This window comes from Nomascus leucogenys, chromosome 15 (assembly GCF_006542625.1).
Source record: "Nomascus leucogenys isolate Asia chromosome 15, Asia_NLE_v1, whole genome shotgun sequence".
In the NCBI taxonomy this organism is placed as follows: Eukaryota; Metazoa; Chordata; class Mammalia; order Primates; family Hylobatidae; genus Nomascus; species Nomascus leucogenys.
This window is the reverse complement of record NC_044395.1, coordinates 57920708-57932960: the sequence shown is the minus strand read 5'-3', so window position 1 is coordinate 57932960 and position 12253 is coordinate 57920708. Positions and strand designations below refer to the sequence as shown.

General features: G+C 44.7%; 1 protein-coding gene across 1 annotated transcript in view; it reads right to left on the bottom strand.

The window, feature by feature from the left end:
• The window catches only part of TENM4 (teneurin transmembrane protein 4), a 416745-nt gene that overhangs the window by 98768 nt on the left and 305724 nt on the right, over positions 1-12253 (bottom strand). The window contains exon 15 of the mRNA XM_030828936.1: positions 10672-10818. Within this exon, the coding sequence (XP_030684796.1) occupies positions 10672-10818 (147 nt within the window). The remainder of the gene's footprint in view (positions 1-10671; positions 10819-12253) is intronic.

Sequence of the window (12253 nt, the reverse complement as noted above, 5' to 3'; positions counted from 1 at the left end):
CAAACAGTGTGAGTTGGTCCAAGTTGCTTAACTTCTCTAAACCTCAGTTTCTTCATATGCACAATAGGGGAGAAAAAGAAGGATGGTTAATTCCTTAGACTCACCAATCTGTCTCTACAGCTAAGTGTGAAGCACAAAACTTCCCTTGGATGTCTTTTGACGATGAGACAAAAATTTGCTAGAGAGGAACTTGTAGACGGAGACTCTGTCTGCAAGCATGGGACCCAGCATGCATGCCTGCTCCACATAGGAACTGGTAGGCCACATCATAGCCGTTTAATTAGTATTTGTGTCTCTCATTAGTTCTGCAAAGTTTGGTTTTGAGCTCTTTGAATATTCCCCTCTGCCTTTCTCTGTAGTCTTCAGGAAATTAACTACTAAATGCTTAAAGGATCTTCTAGCTTTCATGTCTCTCAACCTCTTGCTTAAGTTCCATCTTTTTATCTGCGTTCTATCCTGATTTGTTTCTTCAAATCCCTATTCTACTTCACTTATTTTCCCATCATTTGTGTCTGGTCTGCTGTTTAATTTGTTCTTTGGGTCATTACCTTAAATTATCTTACTTGAAAATTTCTGGATAGGCTATTTGGAATTTTTCAAAATCCACCTGTTTCTTTCTTGATATTGTCTTGTTCTGTGGTTTTGATACATCGTTTTCTCTCTTTAGTCATTTCAAAGTATATTCATTTTATAGTCTTTTTCAGACTGTTAAGTTCTCGCGAGTGGTCATCCTTCTGCATGTTGTAGTTGTTGACTCCAGCTCATGGTCAGTCATTTCCCGTGTGTTCTATGATTCTGTTAATTCTTGGAAGGCTTGCCTTTCCTATGGGAATCTTGTGTGGTTGAACTAACCCTCCAGGGTCATTTTCTTTTTCTTTTCTTTTCTTTTTTTTTTTTTTTTGAGACGTTGTCTTGCTCTGTCGCCCAGGCTGGAGGTGCAGTGGCGTGATCTCGGCTCACTGCAAGCTCCACCTCCCAGGTTCACGCCATTCTCCTGCCTCAGCCTCCTGAGTAGCTGGGACTACAGGCGCCTGCCACCACACCCGGCTAATTTTTTGTATTTTTAGTAAAGATGGGGTTTCACCGTGTTAGCCAGGATGGTCTCGATCTCCTGACCTCGTGATCCGCCCGCCTCAGCCTTCCAAAATGCTGGGATTACAGGCATAAGCCACCATGCCCGGCCCAGGGTGGTTTTCTGATTATGTCAGCTAGCCACCCCAAGGGTACCATTTGTCTGGGACCACTTTTCAGGTTTGATTTCTTAGGTTGGAGTTCTAGGACTGCTCTAGTATGTGAGTTTAGATTTCAAGGTCTTTTGAGGTATAGGCTTGGTCTCTTAGCACACCCCCCAGCCCTGACAAGCCATGGCAGAGAAATGCCTCTATGTCATCCTTCTGCTCTAGTAGGCACTGTTTTTTCAGTCCTCTTCTCACATGACTTGCAGCCTTTGAGGACCCCAGCTTTATGCGGGGCCTCAGTTCCAACCTCCCATTGTGGATGTGCCCTGTCTGCTGACTCCGAAATTATTCTGTTCTGAGTCTCCCTGGCACTGATGATCCTGCACGTCTCCCAGGCCTGCTGTAGCTTGGGCTCCTGTGCCCACTGCTCTGACCCATCAGCTTCATCTTGTTTCTGGAATCCAGGGCTCCCTTGTCTCCCTTTTCTTCTTTGCTCAATTTTATATACGAACAGTTGTACCTTGTCATCAGAGAATCTCTGTATGACCTAGTTGGCCATTTTGCTGAAAATAAGAGTTCCAGCAAGAGCTCTGAGCCTCAGTTTTCCCATCTGTAAAATGAATCATCAAGCTTACTTCATAGAGATGCTGTGAGGATGAGGTGAGATCATGGATGTGAGGCACTTAGCACGATAACTAGCAGCTAAGCAAGTACTTGGCAAATCATAGTTACTATTAGCTCCTGCCCAGGAGCTCCCTTGAACCACATTCTGGTAACAGGCCCTACGCTGGCCCCTCCCTACATGCACATTACATGACAACCCTTTCTGGATGATGCAGTTGGGCCTTAGAGAACTGAAGTGGATAAACATGGTCATAGCAATGCACTGTAAATTAGGGTAGTAGAGGCCTCTGGGGATTTGCAGATTGGGGTCCTCTGCAATGGAAATATCACATAAACTGTGCTCTTATGAGAGGCTCTGGCACTGTGGAATGTCCTACGCCATGCTTCACAGGTGGGAGTGATTCATGCCTATACCTTCCTGTGGTGATGCTTCCTAATCATTTATTTAACAAATATTTGCTGAGTAGTAACTGCGGACAAAACTTCCACCAATGGAGGCAATCCTATATAAATGAGACACACAAATGAGTAGGGCTTACAGCATTCTTTTCAAAGGCTGCAGTTTACAAGACCAGCTTCTGAGTAAAACCCTCTTTATATTTTCAAATGTAGCATATGGCGGCCTGAAACAGTGCATATGGCTGTTCTACAGTGAGGGGGAATGGCTCCCAATTTAATTTTCTTAGGCATAGATGACAAATTTTAGAAGATTCTCATTAAAAGGAAAAAAAAAGCATGCTGTAGGGACAGAAATGTAATTTTTGGGATAGACTAGAAACATATTAATATACAGTTTGGGGGATTCTCTGGTTTTTGGGTGGCTTGGAAACATTTATAGTTTCCAAATACCTCATATCTCACTTAATTATATATTATACATAAGTTGGTTGACTTATAAATTCTCTGTGTTTTGTATATTTGCTATTCCCATTCAGAGACCCTCATTATCACAGCAGAAAAAAAAGTCAGGAAAGCAGAGGGTTTGCTTCTATGTCCTTCAAATTTTCTGTAAAACCCTCCTAAACCCCAGCTTTTGGGAAATAACTTTTTTTCCTGGAAATTTCCTTTTTCCTCAAAGTTCTAAACACACGCCGCCTTTTACATGGTGACAGTGAAAAGAGGCAGAAGAAAAGGTCAAAAAGGCCAGGCAGGCCCTGGAGGCTAGGGATGCAGCAATGCCGCACTCAAGAGTGGCCCCTGATGGGGAGTGGAGGGCAAAGAAAAGGGGAAAAAAAGAAGGGGGCCAGCATCTGGGGGCACTCAGTGAAACAATCCAAAGTGGTTCACATACTCCTGACCCTTGAACTTGAAGCTCTGTGGTGCTCACATGCTGCTGGTGCATGGAGGGCTGGCTTCTGCTAACATTTTCGTCTATGTGCTCTGGCTGGAGGATGAAGGCCCTGCCATACTCTCACTGAGATCCCTCTTTGATGCCTGCCTTGCAGGTAGGTGTCAAATGACCTGGAGAACTAGGGAAAGGGGTGTGTGGGAGAAAGAAATCCAAGCTAGATGCCTGAAGACCTAGCCTCTCCCCTGTATCTGCCCCTCTCTAGCCATGAGACCTTGGGCACATCCTTCCTATGCGCGAGATGCAATTTACTCCTGTGAAACCAGGATACTAGGTTCTGCCAACCTCTCAGGATTGCTGAAGGGCTCCAGAGTCTAAAAGAGTGAACGAGTAAGTCAACAAAAGACATTTGAGTGTCTTTCCCATGCTGGTAGCTGTTCTCTGGAGCTCCCTCTGGAGACAGCGGCTGGGCTCAGACATAGGCCAAGTCCCTCTGCTGGCCACGTGGCCCTTCTTTGAGTGAACAATTGCAGTCCTGACTAGAAGTGGCTTCCTGTTTGTTGTGTGACCTTAATGGCGGCCAGTGATTGGTGGGCCCCTGGGCCCCTCATTTCCCTTTCTTGTGTCTGCGTCCTCATCAGGGAGGCCAAGGGTACATGGGGCAGTCTCAAGGCTGTGGGCCTGCCTGATGGCCACCTCCTGGCCTTTACACACCAGAGACCCATTTCCCCTGGTGGCCAACTTGCTGTGACTTTCACAGGAAGTAAAAGGTATGCAGGAGCGTGCTATTAAAGATGGGGGCAAGCCCAACCTTCTCACCTTTACAAATAAGGACACTGGGGCTCGGGTTATGTAATTTCCCTGACATTGTACCGCTAGTTAAAGAGCAGAACTGGGAATTCAGCCCGTTATCTTTCTGTACATCGAGCTGTTAGGCACAACTCCACAGTGGACAACTCTTTATAGCAATGCTCCGGATTTTCTGGCTTCCAAGCCCTGTCGCCTCTCCACATGGGGCAGAAATTGACTTGTTTATTTCTGTATCTCAAATGCATAGCACAGTGCTTTGCACACAGTAAGCATCACATTGGTTGAATGAATGAATAAATGCATGCATTTTTTATGTGAGAATCTCAAATTAGACAGCTCCATCAGCTTGACAGGGCCCATCAAGGGCCATGGGGTGTGGTGGAAGCCATTCCCTACAGGAGGAGCTCATCCCTGTCCTTAGAAAAGAGACATAGGGAACACGCCTGTTAACGTTCACTTAGTTCCCATTATGTGGCTGGCAGGCCCTGTGTTAGGCACTGGATGTTCAGGAATAAAAGAGTCATGCCTCTAAAGGATTTGGTGTAGTGGGGCAGACAGAGACAATTGAGTGCTGGAGAAGAAGGAAGCAGAAGGGGCTGTGGAAGCCAAAGGTGGGACCCCAACTCAGGCTAGGGGCTGGATTATTTGCTGGAAGACAGAATGCTTAAACTGAATCTGGAAGGATGGGCAAAGATAAAAAGGAGAACGGGGGTGTGGGCGGGGGCAAGGTGGGGCAATCTGTGGCCTAGCAAACTTTTTGTACTGTAGATGTTTGCATGGTTCCTTAACCTCACAGCCCCATGGACAGTGTATAGCAAGCCCATCAGTCTTTTTGCAGGCCTAACTCTTCCTTGGCTTGACGACCCATTAGCCAACCTTATCTCACTCTTGTCTGCAGTCTGGCCACAGAACTGTTTTACGATAGCATCTGAGGAGGCCCTGGGGGTGGAAGGTGGAATGTGTCTCCCCTTCTGTACACAGTGGGGAGAAGATTTTGTCATTTGCTATAATAAATTCTGTGCCTTCTTTCAAAAGGCTTGCAAAGTCTTTATCTTCCCTTTGGAACACAAGATTTTTAAAGGTCAATTTCTCTCTTGTCTCTTATCACGAGAAATGTGGTTTAGAGATAGTTTGAAGGGTGACCAAATTCTTTGGCTTTATGTGAACTCTCCCTTCCAGCAATAAGAGATGAGGAGGAAAAGGGAAGACAGAGACCTTTGTTCTCAGTTTTCCTGAAATTTCTCCTCCTAGGTTGCATCTCTCAATTATCTATTGCAACCCATGATTGTTTTTTCATGGGAAAAAAAGCACCAAAAGAGATTATCATACCTTGAAGCTGTTTAACGATCCTTTATCAGAAGAGGACTGGTTGCTTAAAATCCAGTGGAGTTTTTATCCTGGAGGCTTTTTAAAAAACATAGGTTCCAATCTAATCCTAGCTCTCCCGCTGAGCCACTGTGTGACTTTGGGCAAATCATTGCAGTTCTCTGAGCCTTAGTTTCCCTGTATGTAAATGTGTGCCTTGCAACTTTGTTGTAAAGGCTGGAGATGATGTACGCAGAGTGTCTAGCACAGTGCCTGGCACTCAGGAATGTGCTCAAAAATGGCTGTTATTTTCCTTTATGTACGTTTGGATTCTTTTCTAGCAAAGAGCGTGTAACAGTTTGGAATACAGACTTTAACAAAGAAAATGAAAAAGATGAAAATATATTATATAGAGAAATATACCATAATCTTAAATGAAAAAATAGAATGTAAAATTTTATAGAGGACATAATTCCAATTTTTAAAAATAATTATTTACAAATACATATTTTATAATAAATATCATGTTTCTGTGATTATAGGTGGAAAGGAGCAGGAGAAACAACTGATATCTGTAGTTGATAAACTAAGTCTTAGAGAAGTTGAGTACGTCACTCAAGGTCACACAGTGAGCAAATCAGGGAGCCAGGAGCTGAATCCAGACAATCTGGGTACAGATCTTGTACTTTTAATCACTGCGCTATGTTGCCTCTCAGGCCTTTTCAATATATAACCTGTGTTCCTCATAGCAGCCCTGCAAGATGGGCATTATTATCCTAATTTTACAGTGACTTAGCATCTTTGGGACATGGTGTCACCATCTTTGAAATGGGCATGAATAAACATCCCCGTAAGAGGATAAAATGAGAAAATGCATGTGTCTGTACTTAATAAGGGGCTTCTGAAAGCACACAGTATGAATGCGGTACACCTTCTTTGTCAAGTGGGCCACATAGAGGCTTCACTTTGAGTGGGTGAGTTAGGGCCCCTCTGCTTGTCTACCTTCTGGTCCCTCTCAGGAGCCAGTGCCCAAGGTGAGAGCATTAGGAGACTGGCGGTCATCGAGTCACATGAGGGATCTTGTTTCCATTTTTAAATCTAGCCAACAACCATACATGAAAACAAAAACAAACCAATAAAGCTACTCCCTGGCTCAGTTGTACTGTTTGGCTCCTCCATTTTTTTTTTTTTTTTTTTTTGACAGAGTCCTCCTCTGTTGCCCTGGCTGGAGTGCACTGGCACAATCTCAGCTCACTGAAACCTCTGCCTCCCAAATTCAAGTGATTCTCATGCCTCAGCCTCCTAGGTAGCTGGGATTACAGGTGCACACCACCAAGCCCAGCTAATTTTTTGCATTTTTAGTACAGATGGGGTTTCACCATGTTGGCCAGACTGGTCTCAATCTCCTGGCTTCAAGTGATCCACCTGCCTCAGCCTCCCAAAGTGTAGCTTTTTTCTTTTTGTCTCATAGTTTAAAAACACTGCTGTAGCATTCTTAATGAAACTTGAAATTCAAGTTTAATTTAAAATGTGTTGTTTTAAACCCAGCAAATTGGGAAAGAAGAGTAACCCGGAGATCTTAGATAACTTGAAGGGATACAGGGATCTATAATGGGCCAGATGTCTGAGATCTGGACACAGTGAGAAGCTCTAATGTCGCCAGATCTCACATACTCTGGCAGTTTCTGTGACCGGCCAGCTGTGTGACTTCTGCAAAATACTCTCTAAGCTTCCTTTTCCTTATCATGTGGGAATAGTAAGTGGATAAGAAGGCCACATTCCTCACAGTGTTGTTGGGTGGATGCACAATTGCTTTGCAAACTGTAAAGTGACATACAAGTTATTATGCTCTCGTAAGCTTTGTGGTACTGCTGCAGCCTATTTAAATCCGAGTAAGTACTCACACTACACTTCTAGGTGGAGGATAAATCACTAGGAGAAGGCAGAAGTGCTCTAGGTTCACAAGGCCATGTGGAATGGCTGAAGAGTCTAGTCCAGGCCATGTAATGACTTTCTTTGTGATTATGATGTGTGTGATATCACCTCTCCTCTCTGGGCTCCAGTTGTCCTGTCTGTAAACATGCAGGAGAGGGAGTTAAAGTCAATGTTCTCTGATGTCCCTTTCAATCCTGTTACTCAACATTAAACTCTGTTAATTCCTTCTCCAAGACTTGAGTCATATCATCTAAGAACAACCACTCAGTGAGACTCTAACACAATTTCCCTCCAGCCTGAATGATTTATCTTGGATTATGCTGTATACCCTGTCATGGCTGAAATAAAGGCACTTATTTAATTCTGCTTCCATTAGATCGAGTCATTTGGATGACAATTTCTTACAAATGGCTGTGAGCTTCTTGAGGGAGAAAGACTGCGCCATGTTCACTGGTCTTTATGTCTCCTTGGAAAGGAGCATGGTGCCTTGTAGATAGCGGGAGCCCTACAAAGGTGTGCTTGGCTGAACTGAAAGTAGCCCAGTGCAAATACAGTTTACTCGGGTGCTCCTTTCTTCCTCTCTCCCTCCACTAAAACTGCCCCCGTTTGGCCAAGGCACAGAGTAATAGAGGCCAATGAGGATAACCCTTACTACCCTTGCACTTGGGGACAGTCCACTCTCTATGATTGTTTCATCTATGCCATCCTGCAAAGCAGGGGTCCTCAGCACCCTCCCGTTGGCTCCCGCAATGGGTGGACAGCCTACTGAACTGAGAGAGCCCTGAGGTGAGACGTTTCCTCATTTAATAGTTGAGAACCCAAGGTCAAGGACCCTCAACAATTTGGCCTTCCCAGCTGGTTCTATTTCCAACCATGATGACCCACGGGATGTCTTCCTGGCTGCTCTGAAAGTCCCATGGGACAGAAACCACATCACAGTTCCCAGTAGGGCACCCAGGCATCTGATATCAGTTGAATGAGTGGATGCTCCTTTATCCTGGCAGTTGTCCCACTGCATTGCAATTACTTGCTGTTTCTCTCTGTCTCTAGATTGTGACCTTCACAAGGGTAGGGACTGTGTCTTATTTATTGCTGAAGCCCCAGTACCCTGGACAAGGCCTGATAACAATGTAGACACTTGGTTAACACTGGTCGAGTGAGTGAATAAACTATGTGCAAGCTCATTTCAGCCCATAACATGCTCCAAAAATGCAAGTGGCATATTCTCCCACAATTGGGGATTTTCTGGTTGATCTTTTCCACTTCCTACTGGCTCATCTCTCAGAACAGCTGGAGGAGGCTCTATTCTCCTGGGGTCTGGATCAGCCCCATTTCCTATGACAAGAACCAGTCTCTCCCCCCGAGCTGTGGGTTTTGGGCTATGGTATGCCCATGCCCCATGTTACCACTGGTGCATTCTAGTGCTAGGAGGGCTGGCACTGAAGTATGGCAAACAAAGGATACACTTGAATTGCATTTCATGGGAGAGAATCAATGAGCCTTGTTCTATAACCTACACTTGTATGTATACTGGTAGGGAGAGAGGTGCGCCCTTTCCCCACATTTCCTAAAGACATGCAGTTATTTTGCTGTCCAGGTGTTCAACAGCTGTTTGAAGGCTTTGTCCAAGACTTTTGACTTGTGAGAAGGGAATGGTGGCTCCTCCCTTCTTTTCTTCTATTACGTGAGTGTTATTATTAGTCATTGGAATTGTGCCTACACAGGCAAACTGAAGGGGAATGCTGAGGAAATCATGCAGATAATGTAGGCTGACATCTCTTTCCTATGAAGAGCAAACATAAATACACTTTACCTTGTCCGAAGACACGGGTGCTTGGTGCCCTTCCCTGCTTTGTCCTGGCTTGGTCCATAATGATGTCTCTGAATAGAGAGCCCTTTCCTTTCCAGGAAACCACTACTGATCCAAGTGTCACCTTCTTGATGAATGCTTTCCTACTCCCACAACAACCAATATATAACTCTACAACAGCACTTATCACAGTTCATTAGCACTTAACTTTGGGGCTTTCTCCCTCATTTGAGGTCCTGGCGTACAGGGAGAGGACTTCCTTATCTCTGTGCCTGGTATAGCGCCCAACTCTAAAATAAGAACTCTGGATATTTATGGAGCACAAAAATTAATGAACTCCACAAGTTTCAGATCAATTAAGGGATATTTCAACCCTCCAAGATCTCAGGAGAACACAGACCTTCTGTTTCTGCCTAGCTACTGTGGCCAACCCCATAAGCTCCTCGTTGACAGTTGCTCCACTGGGCCCAGGCCTGGGTGCATCAGGCCCAATCACCTCCTGGATTTAGGCAGCAGGTGGAGGGGCTGAAACCTGGCTGGCTCAAAGAACAGTGCTCCGAAACAGCCCTTTCTAGGCTGCTGAAACCCACTCAAGGCAAATAAACCACAGAAATCACAATATCACACACTTGGCCTTTTAATTCGTATGGTGCTTTGGGGTTTGAGAATCCCTCTAAATACAAAATTCCCAAAGGTTAGGATGCTGAGTTTCTGACCTATTGATTTCCTACCCTGTGCAACATATTAGAAAGTCCTTTGGTATAAATATTAGGGAGCCACACAGACTTGTTTGGACTAAGCCAACTGTTAGGCCATCATTAGGAAGAAAGGGTTAACTGTTTTGATTTTTTTTCGAATCTTTATCTTTTTATTCTCCTAATAACTACCTGTGAGTGGGAGAATCAGGAAGGATTGATGTATCTTCCAAGTGGGAAAGTAGAACACATTATGGTTGTATTTACCCAAGTTAATGCAACAGAAAAATGAAGGCTAACTCTACGACTAAGATAAGGACTGAAATGGTACTCACGGGCCAGCTGCCTCATTTTATAAATAGGGAGAGTGAGGCCCAGTGCCACCAAACAGCATGTGTAAGGATGCACAGGGAGTCAAAGCCAGAACTAGAATTAGAACCCAGATCTTCACTTTCAGCTAATGAATGTTCTAAAAGATGAGCACCTCCTTCCTTGGGCTTTGACTGTCTAGCACTTTATAAAAACACAAAGCAAAGGCCATTTCTATTACAAAAGGTGTCTGCTGGTGTGCAGTGAGGGTAACCTCCAGAATCAGAGAAGAGACCTTGACCAAAGGTAACTCAACCTCCCTCCCTGGGAGAAGCGTCCCTCTGCAGCTTCTGTGATAAAGAATGAGATGGTCTCTTCTTATCCATCTCCAGTGAGGGGGACCCATAACTTTGCCAGACATCTCATCCTACTGTTGAATTGTTAGAAACCTCTTTCTTCCCTATGCCTTCTCTTCTATAGTGGCTGCTGGGTATCAATTACTTTCATTTACATTAGTTAATTTTAATTGGTTCAAATGGAACACCTGTGATTTGCACTCATCCCTAAGCCACATGTGCAGTTTTTTGCTTGCACTGCAGGTCCCCCTGACTGGATGACTGGTGTGTTGGTGGCCTGTTAGCTCAGTAATATCCATTCTCCACTCTGGGCCTCCTGCCCTCTGGAGCCACCTGGAGCCCATGGGTGCCAGAGCCCTACCTCCGTCGTTGTCTTTGCTGTCACCGCAGGCAGTCTCCATGGAAGTGTCACAGCCAGCTCCTCTCCAGCCCAGCTGGCAGACGCAGTGCCAACCATTCAGGTCTAAGGTACATCTGCCATTGCCATTGCACAACCCAGGGCAACCCTCTGAAAGACAAAGTACAGGGTCGAGGTCTGATCACCCAGAGTCAACTGCCATCACACACACTCACACGCTACCTGCCAACTTGCAAAATGCCTTCATATCCATCAGCACACGAATGCCCACAGCAGCCCAGGGAGGCAGGTATCACTAGGAATTGCCACTTTACAGAGAAGGCAGCTGAGGCTCAGAGAGGTGAAAGGACTTGCCAAGGTCGCACAGTCAGAAGTGGCAGGGACAGGGCTGAAACCCACACCTTCTGCATCTAAAAGCCCCTCTCTCAAAAGTGACCGGGATTCTGGAGCTGGAGTCAGTGGATGTCAGCCTATCAGAATCTAACCAATAGAGTTTTTTACCTGATCCTTGCTTCTTGTTTATTCTCATGTGTTCCTCTTATCTCTGGCAGCTGTTTAGCACAAAGGAAACATCTTTCTGTTTATTCCTTGCTTCCTTCATCACTTCTGGGTATCATTCTAAAGGGTGTTACTTTTTCCAACTCTTGTAGTAGGTCAATTTTATTGGACCCTAGGCTTTTCATTTATTTTGTCCTATTTTCTCCTAAACAACTGTCTTTGCTTTGAGGAAGAGGACTTGGGGCTTTTTCTTAACATCTTGTCTACAGCTACACTTAGAAAAGGGCCCTGCACCCAGAGGAGCCATGATCGCCATTGTGAAACACTAACTAGGGCTGTCTGTGAGTGCAATGCAGGTACAGCCAGGCTGCTCTGCTCTCATTACGCTCATATGCACACCTGCCTGCCTGTCTGTCATTTATTAAGCATCTTCTTCGGGCTAGCACTGGAGGTACAGAAATGAATAAGACCTATTCTTATTCATGAGGTGCATGAGGCCTATCAAAGGAGACAAATTTATATAGGCAAAAAATTTAACTGCTAAATGCCTTAAAGGAGATGTGGGCAAAATATGGTGGGAACTTAACACTGGCATGGCCATCTGAGAGGGCTGTAGACGATTTGATCAAGAAGGGTCAGGCAATATTTAGATGCTGTGTTGGTTCTGCTTGGACCGTATTATAAAGTGGGGAACTTTTTAAAAAATACTATTAAAGTAGATTTGCAGGTTTTTTGATTGCCACGTCTTTAAACCTCTCCGAGTTTGTGGCTCAGAAATCTATGTTTGAGAATATGTTAAGTTACATGGTTCACTTCAGCTTCTATTGTGCCACTTGGTTTTCACTCAAGTCCTTATATTAACAATCCTGCCAACCCCCTTCTCCAAGGGGCTATCAAAAACCACCTGTCACTGGCAAGCCTTCCATCTCCTCTCTGCCTCTGCTCAGTCTTGGGAGAGGTATGGATGTGAAAGCACTGTGTCAGCTATAAAGCTTCATTTGTTTTATTATTATGAGCAGCAAAGTGCTCCAAATATGGCTACAAACTGAATCTTCTGCCATGAAGTAATGGGAAATTGACTCATTAT